Raw genomic sequence first — 16,868 nt, 5'->3', positions numbered from 1 at the left:
GATTTTAAGTACATTAATCGTGAATTATTGATATCATTTCAACTTTTTACGGAGTACGAAGTATTTATAACAAATTAAATGGATTAGGGTGATAATTGATAAGTGATGCAATAGTAATGTTAAGCATGGTGTATTTACCATTTAAACATCTTTGTAGCAACTAGCAATGGAGGAGCATAAATTGGTTTGTGACTTTGCGTGTATTAAATTTTCTTGTTGCTAGCTAAAGTTTGTAAAAGCAAAAAAAAAAAAGTTATTTAAGTGTAGCAGACCAATAGCACAGGATCGTTGTCTTAAAGAGTCTAAATTTTAGACAATGGTTTAGAAAACTCATATGTTTTGGACAAATAATGAGAAAATTATTATTTCTCTCACGCTATTATGCATCATAGATTATATACCTATGAGCTTTCGGATTAAAAAACAAAGTTAGTGATACAATATAAATTGAAATTGTTAGTGAGGTAAGTAAAGATGTTATAAGCATATTAGAACAATCACTTCTTGACATGTAACTCTTTGTAGCAATAAAGTAGCTTATATCCGGTTTTTATGTATCATATTTCTTATTGGTAGCTAAAGTTTGTAAAACAAAAAACAATTAATTAATTGAAGGAGTGCGATCGCCTAGGGCCCTTATTTTAAAAAGCCTAAAATTTAAACATTATCTTAGAAAACCCATTTATCTTGGACAAATAACAAGACTATAGTGCTCCTTCTCAACAATATTATACAATTTAGATTTCATACCAATAAGTTTTTATCTAAAAAAAAAGTTAATGATGCAACTACAGTACTAATTGAATTGATATTAAGCTAAGTAAAGATGTAATAAGCAAATTACATGGATTACTTCTTTGAGTATTTTGTTTCATGCAATAGAAAATAATTTTGGAGTCGATCTTTGTTAGCATTATGGTCTAAATTGCTAAGAAATAGAGTAATCTAGTAACTGTTAGATTTTAAAAGCATGATATAAAAAAGTTTTCAAATAGTATTTGCTAAATTTATGTCTTTGAGGTCATACTTTCATCACTATTTATGAAATTAACTCTAAAAATTACTCCGTATTATATTTAACTTTTAATTACAACTCTAGATGTGGAGAAATTATAATATAATTAATTAACTTACACTTTCTTACTTTTGAAACTATATATAGTTAATAGCACTCCGTATATTTTAAATGAGAATACTACTCATATACGTAGCATGTAATGATTATTACATCTTTTTGAAGTGAGTTTGATAACTCAGGGCCTGTTCTCTTACGTTGAAATTCAATTCAGCTAAGTTCAGTTCAGTTCAGCTAAGTTCAGTTTAGTTCAGTTCAGCTCCTAATTTCCTTCTCTTATAAAATATTAATTTCAGTTCAGTTCAGTTTAGTTTAGTTCAGCTCAGTTCAGTTCAGTTCAGCTGAGTTCAGTCAATGAGAACAGACCCTCACATTAAACAAAGTGTTATAGACTAAAGATTAACCAGAAGTCTAAATTTAATTCGATTTAGTAATTACTTGTGACAGATTTACTTTTGAAATTACCCACTATGTGTACACACTAGTTTAAACCTAATCCGCATATCTCTTGAACAAAAATCTAAGTAACCTGTACTAAACTCAACCCCAACTCAAAACAATTAATAAATATGACCAGAGTCTAGAGGTGTCAATTCAAGTGTTCGGATCGGATTTAGTAAAATTGATTCAAATCAATTTTTAAAATTAAGTTACACTAAAATAATGTATTCACGCGAGTCAAAATTTAAATCGTATATTTTTCGAGTCGATTTCGGATCCAATCATGATCATACTCGAGCAGTCGAGCCTTAAAAGTATGTTTCACTAACCAACTTTTTACTCATGCCACATGTACCTTCCCTATGGGTTGTCAACGTTCACGGTAACACACGTCGACAAATCTTCGTCTTTCCCACACTATAAAAATCAAAATAGGTGAGAGAAAATCCAGAAATCTTCCCAAAAACAGAGAAATGAAAGTGAATGATAAAGTAAAATCGAAGATGAAAGAAAATAATTCCGCCATTTTTATGCAACATGCAATTCTCTCTCTTCTCATACTACTACTTGTACCTTCTTCCTATGCTCGATCAACCGTTGATGAACCTTACGATGTTCGTCAGCATCTTTCTACTGTAACTAGGTTTGATCTCTATGTTTTTTGGATTTTTTATTGCATAGGTTTTTCAATTTTCTATTTTGGGGATAAATAAACCCTAATTTTGACTTTTGGGTGGTTTTGATTGATAATGTGGTTTTAATTTGGGATGCAGATATGGAGCTGTAAAAGATATTGTGGATAATGAATTTGTACCTTCTAATAAAACTGATGATTGTACACCTGTGCATATCAATCTTGTGGTAATCTCTTCTTTTAGTTTTCAATTTATTACTCATGGATAGAAATGGAGACATTTTGTATGAATTTATTGTTTATGAAATTTGATTGAAGTAAAGATTACATATTTACATTGTTGTATGCCAGAACTTATAATTTTGTTGTGTAGAGAGTCATGTAGTGAAGTGATGTAGACGGTATTCGACCTCATGTCTTGGTACCACTTAAGACTTTACCAAATATCCATAAGACCATAAGTTATCATTTACCCAAAAATTATAAAACTTGCTTCTTAAATGTTGAATGAATTATGTGGGTTGGTAATATTAAGAGCTCAAATTTTTGTGGTGTAGCATAGTTGATATGTGTGCATATTTTTGGTCTAGGTAGTTGTGATTGTGGGGGTTTCCAACTTTCCATGTCTTGGCCTGAATAATGCTTAGTGTACCAATCGTGTTCCAAAGTAATGCATGTGTTTGATATGCAAGGTACTTGGGTATGGGATGTCATTTTGAGATGTGAAAGATGAACTTGGAATGTCCCTTGTTTTGATGGGTTTTTTTTAACCGAATTCTTGTACTCATGAGCTTTTTCTTACTCATGTTTGTTAGCTGCAAAGATATTTACAGTGTATTAGTCATTTGTTCAAAACTAATCAACATCAAATTCATAGGCAAGGCATGGAACAAGAGCCCCTACTAAGAAACGAATTAGGGAAATGGATAGGCTAGCCACTTCACTGCAAGCACTTATAGCAAATGCAAAAGAACGCAAATTATCTTTGGATAATGTTCCTGCTTGGCTATTTGAATGGACATCTCCATGGAAGGGAAAGGTAACAGGTGGAGAATTGATTGTCAAGGGAGAAGAAGAACTCTATGATCTTGGAATCAGGATTCGAGGAAAATATCCAAATCTATTAAATGATGATTACCACCCTGATGTGTATACCATAAAAGCAACTCAGGTAGTGACTTGGTCCTTTTCAACTTTAGATCACCTTTTTTTTTAAATCCTTTTGATGTTGGATGACAGATACCGTTATTACTACATTTCAGTGCTTATCTGTCTTCTTTCTGATATGCTATCCCATCTCTTAACAAGGGCTTATGATGCTAGTTATGTTATTTTCTACTAAACGGTTTAGGTTCCTCGGGCATCTGCTAGTGCTGTGGCTTTTTCAATGGGGCTTTTCAGTGAGAGAGGAAGCCTTGGGCCAGGAAAACAACGAGCTTTTGCTGTTAGTACAGAAAGTCGTGCTAGTGACTTATTGCTGAGGTTTTTTGATACCTGCCAAAGCTATAAGGTGGGTATTTAAAGCATTATTGATTGGTTGTTATGTATAAATTCTTACTTTGGAAGATGTTATTTTGTGTTGAACATACAAGGACGTTTTTTTAGTTACCTCAAAAAAGGATTTTCTCAGTTTGTTTCTCAAATTGGCTTGATTTACTTGTCTTAGCATGTCACTTAAATATTTGTCCACATCACCTAATGATTCAGCATGGCAACTATCTTGAGTATACTAAATATGCAATCCTTGTAAATAGAAGCCATATTTTATTTGTTTTATACTCTGCATAAGGTTTTTTTGTTTCTTGAAGTTGGGTTTTTTTTCTCACCATGTTCTTTATTGAATGTGTGTGTTTTTTCCATGCTGGTAGATCTTTTACCATGTATATTTTCAATTCTCATATGTTGTTCTTACAAAGTTCCCGTAGCATTCATATTGATGGTACTTGGCCTGTGGACATCTTGAAATCTTGTAATATGATCACTTCTGGTTTGTGTGCTTAAAATTGTTGTGCGTTTTCACCTCACTCCACTATCTTCCTCTCCACATGGCTGTAGAACTACAGGAAAAATGAGGAGCCTGCTGTTGAGAAGATAAAGGAGCCTATTTTTAATGAAATCACTCATGCCTTAATCGGACGCTATGGATTAAATTTCACCAGACATGATATATCTTCTCTCTGGTTTTTATGCAAGCAGGTGTGTGTTCATGCAAAATCACGATTTATCAGATGTACAGTAGATATCTGTTTTTCTAATTGTGTGACGTATTGCTTTTGTTATGGCAGGAAGCATCATTGCTAGACATAACTAATCAAGCTTGTGGTCTTTTTAATCCAACTGAGGTACATGGACTTGTAGTTCTCCCTTTGGTTCTATTGCTTCATTTTCTATGGTTTTTTTCTTGTGAATGATCCATTGAGTATTAGAACTATAAGTGGCACCAAAAAGGATTAGACCCACATACATCTACATATACATTTTGCTGACATTGTGAGAAGGTATATGCTAATGTTGTTGTGCTTTCCTTCCTCTTTTAGCAACTTAACCTGTGCTGTATGAATGCAGATTTACCATCTGCATGTAAACTTTAGGAGAGCTCTTCTATACTCCCTTCCCCCCCCCCCACTCTTGATATTTAGTCCTTTGTGCATGAATTCAGGATTGCTGTATTCAGTTTATTTCACTTTCTAATTAATACTTTTCCTAATCAAATAAAATGATTAATTTTAGACCTTCCTTTTCTTACTTGCTTCTCTTGGGGATTGAATAAGCTCTCTTTCCTTTTTTTGTTCAAGGTGCGAAAGGTTGGAGTAAAGTAGTTATGCCTTTCATTATAACTAATTAAAGGAGAGCTTTTTTTTACACCTGAATTAATACCCTTAAATATATACACTATCTAGCAGGGCAGCAAATAAAATATCCTAAATACATAATATAATGATTTGGGGGGAGTTATTTAATTATTATAACAATGTTTTGTTATTTGCAGCTTGCTCTGCTGGAGTGGACAGATGATCTGGAGGCCTTTGTATTGAAAGGATATGGAAAATCTGTGAACTACCGCATGGGATTGCCTTTGCTTAAAGATGTAGTTGAGTCCATGGAGCTTGCTATCAAGGCTAATGAAGGTACATAATTTTATTGTGGTTTGTGTTTTTTTTTTTTTTTTTTTGGTTGCATCCTCTTCTGGGGTAGTATAGGTATTGTGTAATAAATTAATTGTCACAAAGTTTGAAGAAGAAGTCAGTTTGTTAGAAGGGAAATCCTATGAATAGAGCTAATTAGGAAGAGACCATTATGTTGAATATTGATTAAGTATCTTGATTTTAGCTTTGTTAAGCTAATTTGGGAGATAATCCACTTCTCGAAAGTGGGAATATCATTTGTAATTGGTGTAATTCATTTTTCTAATCAATTAAACTCCTCTTAAATTTATTCTTGCATTTAATTTTTAAATGCAGTCCAAACCTATGTAATTCATAGCAATTTTCACTGCTTAATATGTTCAACAAAAATTAGTGAAGTTTCTTTCCCCAATGGTGGGTTTTGCTTTTTTTTTTTTTGTGTGTGTGTGTGGGTGGGTGGGGGGTTACTTCTGAGTTCTGAATGGTGCAATATTGTCTAATTCTTAGAATCGACAATGTTGAACTTTTAGCCATAATGTTGATTTTATCTCAATTGTACATTTTCTCTGTGATTTTTAGACATAATGATCAAATTCACTTTGTTATGCCTGTTTGTGTCATGTCACTGCTTCAAACATTCTCTCTCCAATGCTTGTAACCTAAAATGTTGATACTTACCCGAACGTTGCCTCGAGGCTTTAGTTTAGCCATTTTTGGAGAGGTTGAGAAATCAGGAACTTTTGATGGTCTAATGTACAAAGTTGAGACTTCTATGACAACCTGTTTGTTAATCTGAGTGGTGGGAATGGTTCCCTTGGACCTTATGGGGATTATGAACTTGTAGAGCTCACATTTTCATGTCCTTTATATATGGAATCTTGCTTGTGTGATAATGTCTGTTCATATTTTCTACATATAATATAGTTGATGTTTTAGATTCTTACTCTAGCCTCACTTATATGCTCAAATTTGTCATGCAGAAGCTCTTCCCATTGGGAGTTATGAGAAGGCAAGGCTTCGATTTGCTCACGCTGAGACTGTGGTTCCATTTTCATGTCTTCTTGGTCTCTTTCTTCAAGGATCTGGTGAGATAATCTTAAGATCTTGTTGCCCTGCTTCCTACCTTTTACCTCTAAATTTTTCTTTGATTATATTGGTGGTGGACTGGTGGTCTTACTTGATGTTATTCTTTGAATAATTTACAGAATATAATCTCATTCTTAAGGAAACACCATTGGAGCTCCCTCCTATGCCTCCCAAAAGGCGAACTTGGAGAGGTAGTGTCGTGGCTCCATTTGCTGGGAACAACATGCTTGTACTTTACAGTTGTCCTGCCAGAAAGAGCAAGTATTTTGTTCATGTACTGCATAATGAGCATCCAGTACCTTTACCGGTAAGCTTCAGTTAGATGTGGCTAAAGTATACATTGGGTTGCACATTGTAGGATATTAGCCAAATAAGGATTTGTTCAGCATTTGCAAAAATATGGGGAATGAAATGACTTTGTTCTCTTTCTGTCTTTAAAGCTATGCATGCACTATTGCTACTTTTTGCCTATTTAATACTAATAAACTAATTTAAGTGCAGCCAAGCCTATAGAAAACTCAACTGCTGCTCAGTAGAGGGTGTAGGCTTTTTTTTTTTTCTTTTTGCTACTCAAAACTTTCTGGTGTTGCACCTCCAACATTTTGACTCCAAAACAATGCAGCTCCTTATGTATCCCCTTCTTTATGTTGCCTTTTTTTGGGTCCCTTTTCATTTGCTACATCGTCAATTCGTCATATGGTATGTTGGTCCTCTCATCTTTTTCTGCAGTTTATCCACAGACCCACCCGCTTTTCTCTCTACTTCTTTTCTAATAAATTTATTTTTAAAAAATTTTCTCCTTAAGAGCCTTGTACAACCTTATGATGCTAGTAAATAGAAATGGAGGGGGAGTGCATAATTGCTTCATGGTTTTATTAAACTGTAGGCTGTAATTCTGTGCTTCCGTCTTTCTTATCTTCTGATTTCTCCGTATTTTATTTATTTTTGTCAACATTTGATACTGTTGACTTGTTTGAACAGGGCTGCGTCAACTCTGACTTTTGTCCATTTGAAGTTTTCAAGGTAACTACTGCATTAATGTTTATTTGTATGCTATTGTTTGTTAGAAACCTCACCTTTCAGTCATCGAATTGCTTTTGTGTCTTTTAGGAAAGGATACTTGAGCCTCATATGAAGGATGATTATCAGGCCATCTGCACGGTGAAGGATGTTGTGCCAATGCCTGCATACAGCAAGTTTTCATCGCTGTTTGGTTGGCTGTTCTCCTGGCAGGGTAATGCAAAGGATTCTGACAAAGCCGACTTATAATGGGCCTCATTCCTATAAAGGGGTTCTGCCTACTCTTGGTTTTGATACTCTTATCTGAACAAGTCATCATTTGATTTCAGCTGCTGGATCCATATAGCAGAGTTCTTTTTTGGTTGATCTTTCTGCTCTTCTGCATTGATTTTGCGGAACACAAATATGGAAGCATCAGCAACTTCACTATGCAGGACTGCTGTTGGCCTCAATGTTAGATCTGGAGTTCAGTTCTTAACAAATGAAGAGTGATTTACCTGGTGACAGTGATGGGAGTGAACTTCACCGATGCTTGCTGCCTCTGCCTAGCTGTGTTTTATACTGAAGAATGTTCACTTGATTTTAGTTATTCAAATCAGAATTCCTTTTTTTTTTTTTTTTTGAAACATTTTTGTGTTTGTGACTTTAAATAACTAAAACTTAAAAAATTTAGAACTAATTTAATTTTTTAGTACTAATTTAATTAAGATCTGATTGATACAACTATTCTAAATTAATTCTTTACATTACTCTTTGCAAGAATTTATTTTACTGCGTAAACTCATAAATCAATGTCAATTACGTAGTATAAAGAAATTGATAAGGTGGACAAGAAGAGCCAAGGACAGGACGAGGTAAGTAGTAGAAATTAAGAGGACAAGAAAGCTGATTAAGAGCATAGAAGATTACTTAAAAGGGTCATCAATTGAAACCAAATTATGCCATATATCAAATAATTATTACATTGAGTTTTCTTTTTAAGAACATTTGGTACTCATCCATCAAAAATACTCTATAAATCAAGCTACATAAAAAAGGTTTAATTGAGCTAGTCCCCAAGTTAAAACTTAGGCATAAACCATAAAGAAGGGCAAAAACTTGAATGAATATCATCACCTCCATAAACGGTTTCAAATTCATTATTTGTCATGTTGAAAAGTCCCATATCATGTCCCCCGAAAAGAGTGAGAGAATTCCAAAATTGGAACTCATCATCGGTGAAGTAAATACAATTGCGTTTGCAATTATTAATGTGTGATGCACGAATAGGAATAGAAGTGTTATTCCCCACAAATAACGCAACATCACCCAAGTCATTGACTTGTACCCAAGTATTTGTGTCAAACTTGAACCTATAGACCTTAAAGTGTAATGTATCATAATTCACACTATTATCCTCAACTCCTTCATAATCTATTTTGTGTCTGCTTACCATGAGAAGATCACCGAATGCATCCAGCAAGTATTGTTGTTTGATGCAGGGCCATGGGTCGTACGCTTTAGGAATAGGCGAATACTCCATAATTGTCGCGATTTTTGAGTTTTCAAGTGCACTCATGTCACAATATCCAATTGCTCCATCCTGATACAAGAATAGTAATTTTTGACCCCAACGCACAACATCCGTCACCCAATCCAACAACCATCCTTGTAGTTTGCGTGTACTAAAAATTGAAGTCCATGCTTTGTCACTACGCCTTGCATAGTAAGCTATACAACCTGGAAACGCACCAGGTAATGCTATAACAATGTAGTCATCTCTTTCATTATCGGTTTCAAAGACAATCATCTTGTTCACAAAACACTGTCGTGCCCAAACATAATCGTTTATTTCATCCTCATAGTCATTGAACATGGTTGTTTGAGAGGGTAGAGGAACTCGAGCTTTGGTTAGCGGGTTAAACATATATATCTCTAGGTTAAGATCAAGTGTTACAACCCAACCACACGACGAACCCCAACATCTAGCACCATAAGTTTGAGGGAGGTTCAATTGGTAACACCTTTGCATATTAGGACAATATATTTTCCTGAGGTAATTGTTCGGGTTATGTTGTGTATTTTCGGGTAGCATCAACCATGGCATCGTCCTAGTCCAAGTTTTTTTAGCCATAGAATACGCGGACTGCCATGATTGACATACAGAGGAAAAATAGACTAAGTCTTGGACAGAATCTAGTTTCAACACTATTTCTATAAGGATATTATCGGGTAAATCACTCCATTCAGCCATGAAAGCAGTTATAGAGATAAGATTAGAGTTACGTCAAATTCAAGTTTGTTCTTATAGTTTTTTATGATATCATAAGCATATTTATATAGTTTTATACAAGCTCACAAATTTGTGTAGCAAGGGAAACCTATGAAAAGTAGGAAACTAGTTTCCTAATTCTAAACAAATTCAAAAGCAATTATTATTAAATCTACAAGTCTGACAACTTAAAAAATAATCTATTTTGTGTTCCATTCGGTTCACCCTTTGGGTTAATTCAGATTCGGGCTCAGTTCTTCATAATTAGATTCTAGTCCGTCAGTCCTCTCTCAATTGTGAAGTCAAAAAATGCAGCAATTGACTTGTACTATTTGGACATAATCAAAATGAATTGTTCCCTTAAAAAAAAATCAAATCAAATCACCTTTATATTACCCTTTGTAAAAGAATTAAATCTATTAAGCTCAAAATTGAAGAAGTAAATTACCCTATTTTAAGCTAAATACTAAAAATCAATTATTGAGTTCAAAGGAAAGTATTTGAATCAGAATTGACCGAATATTGAATTAACCTTAGTAATCAAACCGAAATTAATAGAACCAAAATCAACCAAACCGAACAAACCCGATCCAGAGTCATCAGACTCGAGATTAACCCGTTAAAATCCGTTTTAAACCCGATCCAAATTTATTTGAACTGAATATGAACCGAGCTAAAGTTGGCCCGACCCAATCCCGATCCAAAGCCAACATATCTTGACCCAGTTCGAGCCGAGGCAATTAAAAGGATAATTTTAAACTGAATATACCCGACCCAAACAGACCCGACCTGTCATAGATCAACCCAAACTTCACCCGGTTATCTGAATTGACACCTCTAGATTGTCATAATTGTAACCCTTATCAATACTAGTATATAAAAAATTGATTCACAATTGATCTTGACATACCTCCATGTGAGAGGAGCATTGAAAACCATGCTCTCACAATGGGTATGCCAAAATTATTTACCTTTCTAATGTCTTGAAATCACCTGATCATTGTAAATGTAATTAAACAATCTATAAATACTTAAATAGTTCATATAATATAATTAATCAATTAAATTCCAGCAATTATACGAAAATCTCTGCTGCGCTCTCTTCAATGACTGGGTTAAGATGTTAAAATTTTGCGCAGAAATTATGAACATAATCCAGCATTAAGGCTCTTGTGCATCTTCCATGATGCAGAACTACCAGTCTATCAGACACATTTCCATATCAAGTACATCGGTTTTATATTTACTCCCATCTGATTACCAGAAAGAATCATCAGGGTAATCAGTTCTTCAACATCAATTATCAGCTAAACAAAATTCAATTGGTGACCAGCAGGGCCACCTATATGATTACAGTAAATAACATTATAGCACATTCAGGGAAATTGGTGTTAGCAAGACAATCTCAACTCATTTTCAGCTTCTGTAAGCGCTGCCGCCTCTGGTAAAATGTGTAATTTACAGGTTGGGGCTTTGCTGGTTCAGAGGAGTGATACTCGATGCTCTCCAAATACTCTTTCTAGGAGTTTGAATAGCTTGGGCACGTGCCTCTCTAGAAATGAGAACTTTCCTCTTCGAATAAACGTAATGGCGATTTCCAGTGTTCCAATCATGAATAGTTCATTAGCAGGCTAACATCTCAGTCAAAGACATTTCTGTAGGCATGTGAATAATGAGTGAATAGTCTATTTGGCAGATCATATAGTAAGATTGATGAACTATAATGTGAATTTCATTCTGGTACAGAAAATTCTACTAAAAAAACAAAAAAAAAAAAAAAACCTTGGTCTAATTAATACATATCAAAGATAACTGTTAAGAAGGGTTTTCTCTCACCCCTATATGAGCTTTCTGTATTAACTCAACAAAAAAAGAGTGGAATAGTTATGAATAAGAATGAAATGTATAGGATACATTTAAGGGAAAATACACAAGAAAACAAAATCAGGCGAGAATTCTTCAAGATTGGTTTCATCATTAATTAAATTCTTTACAAGGAAGATCCAAGGAAAAAAAAAAATTATATACTAGGAGGACAAAATTGGAGATAAGGTTTGGCAGCTAATACACACTGAACTCATGTAGCGTATAGAGGAAACAATTAGAGATAGGATTCAAGGCTAACTGACTCCGAAACCTTGTAGCATGTAGAAGACTAGGTTTATCAAAATAAAACTACAAAAATATTTCGAGCTCATACCAGGATTTTTGGAGATCTAAACCTTCACCACCCCATCAGCCACAGAAGACATCAGATCCTCTCTGGATGCTGACCGTCTACTTTGGAGACGCATCTGATTTCTATGAGGACTCCACATGGCACCCATGCCATTGTTGTCAAATTGCATTTGTCCTAAGCTACCTGATGAAGGACTATGTGAAACTCCACTGACTGCTGAATATAGAGAAGAATCAGTAAGCTGAATGTTGCTTCCGCCAATCCAATGTCCATTACCAATTGACCTTTCTTGATCACCAACAGCAGTTGGACTCAGTGGCATTTTTACTCTTGCATCCCCTGAAAAATTACAGATATCTTATCTCATCAATCGGTAAGACAAAAGTTAACGAAACGAGCACAGCATTGAAAACTACAAATACTGACCAAAAGATGCATGCAAACAAGCAAACCCAAAGCTTTGTCTTTGTATCATATATTTATTTAGAACCTAATAGTATTTTTGGCAAAAAAAATCAACTAGTGCAACAGCGACTATCTGTGACTACTACGACCCTAAGGTAACAGCTAGCCCACAGGCAGAAAAGAGACAAACTTGATAGCTATACTAAAGTGTATCAACATTTGAAATACAAAGTATTGCTCTTAATTAGAGAGGTATGAGGATACATATATAAAGAACTGCAGTATCTCTCAGCAGACTGACAGTTTCAGAAAACAAAAAAAAGATCCTCTAAAAAATCAAAGCAGATCGTCAATAAGCCAAACTGTTATATTGGTGATGATTGTTCTGTTCATTACAATATGAAATTTAGATAAAATCATAAAAAATAAAAAAACAGGACCTTACCTGAACGCTGGAACCGGAAAGGTGAAGAAATATTGAGAACTGATGCTGGCGCACTATTATGCCTGAAAATAGGAAGTTGATTTCTGCGGAAAAATCTAGGCAGGCAATTACCAGCACATGACAATGCACAAACCAACAAAAATGATGATATCAACAGAACAGCAAAAATCACAACAGGATCTATCTTCATCTCAAATAGCTGAAGTGTATGAAGCTCTGTTCTTGTTGCAAATGCCTTGCCAGCTTCAACAAGAGCAACTCCTTGTGTCCAAGTGGTACCACCAGAGCCAATCATGACCTGACCATCAGTTATGTGCAAGCCTTCCCTCAATAATGAAACTATGTAGGGTGCCCTAAAGCAGTACTGTTCGATAAAGGGCTGTGGAGGAACACTTTTATACGCATCTTCCCAAGTTTTACCACAAAACTGATGTCCCTTTTCCAATACATCATCAAGGGTTGCTTCTGAACTCAAGTTAAAAAACCGATAGACAACAAAAAAACCAGACATTGCATAAAAATGACCGCTAGGATGGGGAAGTTCTTCAGAAAGAGCGCATGGTTGCACATCACAATCAATTCCAGGGCTAAGATTTGACCATTCTGACAAATTGACAGCAACCTTTGCAACTGCACTGCACTCTCCCCAATTTGGAGAGCCAACAAGCCGAAGAGGGACTCCAGGTTTACCCCTTTTGCCAAGGTCTTTCTCTCCATGACGAGGACTCCCAGCATCTTGGTTCAGGGAAGCACATAGTGAGCAGAAATATTCACTTTTATATCCAGAGTGTAAGCATGGATGCTTAATCTCAACATTTCCATGAACTAAGTCCTCCATTTTCACTTTTGGCATCCCTTTGAGAAGATGGACAACAGATTTGTCAAAGGCATCATTTAATCCATACCCATTAAGGGAATATGCACTGAGATGATGGTTCACAGGTCCAATGCTCAGGTTTAAGTTAGTTTTGTTCAGAACAGGTTCCTTACTTTCAAAGGTTACTTGCAGTGATGAACCACCTAAGTCAAGGGCACCAAAAGTATCTGTCTTTGCTATGGCCCCTAAGACACCTGTTTCATAATTCAGAGCAATCCAGCCATAATAAGCTTCCTCCATACCACTGATAATCTTAATCCATTCCCTTTGAGACAAAAACGGGGAACTTTTTAGAACAGACCAGGCATGATTAAGAAGCCAATCAGAGTCAGGTTTTGGCAGTCTACGAACACCAGCAGTAGCATAAAGGAAAAGAGAAGTAGTCTTATGTGAATTCTTTGGAATCTGCTTCTCAGCCCACCGTAGAAGTGGCTTTATCGCAGTCTTCAAACCACTTGAGTTACGTACCAATTTATCAAGCCCAGGCTCAGTCTCCATACGGTTATAAGCCCGTCCACTCTGTCCCTTTGGCTTCTTAACTCCCCCAGAATATGATGTCAAAACAATGGGAAGATTACCACTTTTCTTGTGAGCGACAGATGCCTCATATATGTATACCCGAGTCCCAGTACTCCCACAATCAAGCACAACATAAAATTTGGAAGGTCCACCAGACCAAAAAGTATATAGAAACTGACCAAGTATAAATAAAAGAAAACCGAAGAAAAGTAGACAAAGAAGGATTGTCAATATTCTAACCCACTTCTTACGTGTATAGGGATTGCTTTGAGGCACTTTATCCTTCGAGAAACTAGGGCTGGATATATCTTTACGGGATGAATGAGGAGGCTTTGCATTGATGACATCAATCCCACCATTTTGATCACCATTTTCAGGATCTAATCGACGATATTGAGAAAAATCTTGTAATGATGAAGACAGCCTCATGTTGTTCATATGCCCAGGGCTGCTAAAACTAAAACCATGGCCAGAACCTTTTGGAGGTGATAATCCAGCTTGGATGTATGGGATGGATGAGGAATGCCGCATGGATGGACGATTTGTTGCAGATGAGATGATTTCTGAGATTTTGCTAAAGACCATGGTTTTCTAAAAATATGGGAGCACACTCATCTGTCTCCTGGCAACATATATATTACGTGCTGCTGCCAGAAAACAGTATGTTTGGGTATACAATGGGCCACTTATCCAGACCAGACACTAACATTCAAAAATCCTGCAAACAAGTTAATTTCAAAATCAAGTGTCAGAGTACGAGTAAATGACCATAAATTACCAACAGAAAAATTTTGAACCTCTAGCTTGAGAAAAATTAAAATTAATCAAGATCACTGCCGAGAAATTGCTATTAAGTTCAGGCATTTTGCAGAGACACATTGAAAACATGCAGAAATGCCTAGGCTAGGCTACTAATTCTTTGAAACAATAATCTGAGCTAGGAAGAGTATATTTCCAGGTTACTCTTTGTTAACATAATAATGGCTCACCAGCTTGACTATGCCCATACACAAAGGTAAAACACTCGCTATGATTATAAAGCTACAGCATCATTAGTATATTCTTCAAGGAGTTTATATAGCAAGACAATGCGGGTAATAATATACAACACATTATAAATAGATCATTGGCTAATTGGTAGGTTAGGTTTCAACACATTGCAAAACAGATCATTGGCTAATTGGTAGGTTAGATTTCAAGACATTACACAAGCTTTTATGAAAATCTATTACGGAGTAGCATTCTTCACTTATTTATTTGCAGCATAGAAAACAAATTCATACACTTATAGTCTTATACAGATATCTTCATAGTAAGACTCTTTACACAAATTGAATCAAATTCACACCTTAGCAATCGTAGAACATGTCAAAGACTCTTTTCAGGTCCAAATAAACCCCTACTAACCACCTTGCTACATCTGGATATGTGATGTATACCACAATTAGCACATAGCAATACACCAAGCTATAACAGCTAATACACCCAGGTCAAACAATTATACTCCCAATTAATCCCATCATTGGCAGATGTCAAGGAGGTGCAGACGTACGCGTTCTTATCCCTAAAAGCAGTAGAAATTAGTAGAAAAATTGTTTCAGCACATCATTAACATTATTTCATAGGAGATAAATCTCTAGAGAGCAGTCAGAGCAGTAACACAACTATACAAAGCTGATTCCCATTTCCCAAATTCTCCAATAACCCAAATAACCCAAAATCTGTCTAACCTTCACACAATATTGTTCATTTTCGGGTGACCAGGGAGCCGCACAAGGGCAATGATGTATACAAAAATTCGATTCGATCCCAGGTCTTGGATACCAGCCGTTACACAAGATTCAGTCAAAATTTCCATAAAACTCCTATTGACAATGTCTCATTTCCGATACAAATCAAATCTCCCTCCTAGTACTAAACACAACTCTTACACCCTTTTTAAGTGGGCATCTCAAAGTAATTACTAATCCCTTCAAAAAAATTGTCAAAACCCAATAAAATTAATACAGAAAGCAATCAAATTATCAGCAATTCTGAAATACCCACAACATTAAATCACCAAATTCACCAGAAAACCAACTCTCACAAAATCAAACTGCAAATACATACATCAAAGTAATGAAATAAAATAAACCCAAATCTAAAATCTTGTTGCAATGTAAATCGAAACCAACCTCAAAAAAACCGCGGATTTCCCCAAACTATGAGCAGATCAAAGAGCAGTAATCTCTCCTCTTCCTTTGAATCAGGAATTTGGGTTTAACAATGCTAATAGTGTGAAAAAAGGAGAGAGAAAAAAACAGTTGGGTAGGGAAGAAATAGTGAAGAGTTTTGAAATGGGGGCACAACCATTTACAGTGAAACTTCTTCTTCTTCTTCTTCTTTCGTTGTAATCTTTTGCTAGTTTTCTCTCTCCTCTTTTCTGCTGGTGTGATCTGATCTCCGGGTTTCAGGAAGATCCAATGGAAGCAACCCCCAGAATTTTATTTGTGTTAAAAAAATAAATAAATAAATTGGGTTTGTTTTTATTGTGTGGGAATTTTGTGCGAAAAAGGGCAGGAGAAAGAGGAAGAGGTGTGGTAGTATATGATGACCTTTTGAGATTAAAAGTCAATTTTATGAAATCAGAAGAAAATTTTGCTAGTTTTTACCCATTGTCTCTAATTGTGACCCAAATCTATAATAAAATATTTTAGAAATGGAACATTGGGAATATTGTGTCTCTAATAGTTAGGATTACATGGGTGGGAAGGAATTTTTATTTTATTTTTTTTGACGGGATGGGTAGCAACTGGAAAGTTCATAAAGTAT

At 35.4% G+C, this 16,868-nt stretch overlaps 3 protein-coding genes across 5 annotated transcripts; 1 reads left to right on the top strand and 2 right to left on the bottom strand.

The window, feature by feature from the left end:
- Positions 1-1,934: 1,934 nt before the first annotated feature.
- Positions 1,935-8,134, top strand: LOC110733482 (multiple inositol polyphosphate phosphatase 1-like). Of its 3 annotated transcripts, XM_021913539.1 has the most exons (12): positions 1,936-2,159; positions 2,290-2,377; positions 3,028-3,321; positions 3,502-3,660; positions 4,206-4,346; positions 4,436-4,492; positions 5,140-5,278; positions 6,256-6,360; positions 6,481-6,668; positions 7,343-7,384; positions 7,472-7,595; positions 7,711-8,133. In XM_021913539.1, exons 1-12 carry the CDS (start codon positions 1,990-1,992, stop codon positions 7,725-7,727), a joined length of 1,524 nt encoding a protein of 507 aa, XP_021769231.1. In that variant the 5' UTR covers positions 1,936-1,989; the 3' UTR covers positions 7,728-8,133. The 3 variants fall into 3 exon arrangements, with proteins under 3 accessions (XP_021769229.1, XP_021769231.1, XP_021769228.1); XM_021913537.1 differs by having other exon boundaries at positions 1,935-2,159; positions 6,259-6,360; positions 7,472-8,134; XM_021913536.1 differs by having other exon boundaries at positions 1,937-2,159; positions 7,472-8,133.
- Positions 8,135-8,441: 307 nt separating this feature from the next.
- Positions 8,442-9,392, bottom strand: LOC110733706 (putative F-box/kelch-repeat protein At4g12810). The gene has a single exon (XM_021913792.1). The coding sequence runs from the start codon at positions 9,390-9,392 to the stop codon at positions 8,442-8,444; it is 951 nt and encodes a 316-aa protein (XP_021769484.1).
- A 1,347-nt stretch (positions 9,393-10,739) lies between these two features.
- LOC110733481 (probable apyrase 7) lies at positions 10,740-16,868 on the bottom strand. The gene is made up of 4 exons (XM_021913535.1): positions 16,232-16,868; positions 12,662-14,775; positions 11,833-12,150; positions 10,740-11,287 (listed from the first exon to the last, which is right to left on the bottom strand). Exons 2-3 carry the CDS (start codon positions 14,640-14,642, stop codon positions 11,849-11,851), a joined length of 2,283 nt encoding a protein of 760 aa, XP_021769227.1. The 5' UTR covers positions 14,643-14,775; positions 16,232-16,868; the 3' UTR covers positions 10,740-11,287; positions 11,833-11,848.

The sequence above is a fragment of the Chenopodium quinoa genome, unplaced genomic scaffold, assembly GCF_001683475.1.
Source record: "Chenopodium quinoa cultivar QQ74 unplaced genomic scaffold, ASM168347v1, whole genome shotgun sequence".
NCBI classification, from domain to species: domain Eukaryota; kingdom Viridiplantae; phylum Streptophyta; class Magnoliopsida; order Caryophyllales; family Amaranthaceae; genus Chenopodium; species Chenopodium quinoa.
Note: the sequence above shows the minus strand (reverse complement) of the source record. Positions and strands in the feature narration are given on the sequence as shown.

Bases quoted from the DNA above. Each gene is read 5' to 3' on its own strand.
- LOC110733482 (XM_021913536.1), top strand. From the start codon at position 1,990: ATGAAAGTGAATGATAAAGTAAAATCGAAGATGAAAGAAAATAATTCC. The intron at 3,322-3,501 runs GTAGTGACTTGG...TAAACGGTTTAG, and splicing joins ATACCATAAAAGCAACTCAG to GTTCCTCGGGCATCTGCTAG. The intron at 6,669-7,342 runs GTAAGCTTCAGT...TTGTTTGAACAG, and splicing joins AGCATCCAGTACCTTTACCG to GGCTGCGTCAACTCTGACTT.
- LOC110733706 (XM_021913792.1), bottom strand. From the start codon at position 9,392: ATGCAAAGGTGTTACCAATTGAACCTCCCTCAAACTTATGGTGCTAGA.
- LOC110733481 (XM_021913535.1), bottom strand. From the start codon at position 14,642: ATGGTCTTTAGCAAAATCTCAGAAATCATCTCATCTGCAACAAATCGT. The intron at 12,151-12,661 runs GTAAGGTCCTGT...GTAATTTTTCAG, and splicing joins TTTCCGGTTCCAGCGTTCAG to GGGATGCAAGAGTAAAAATG.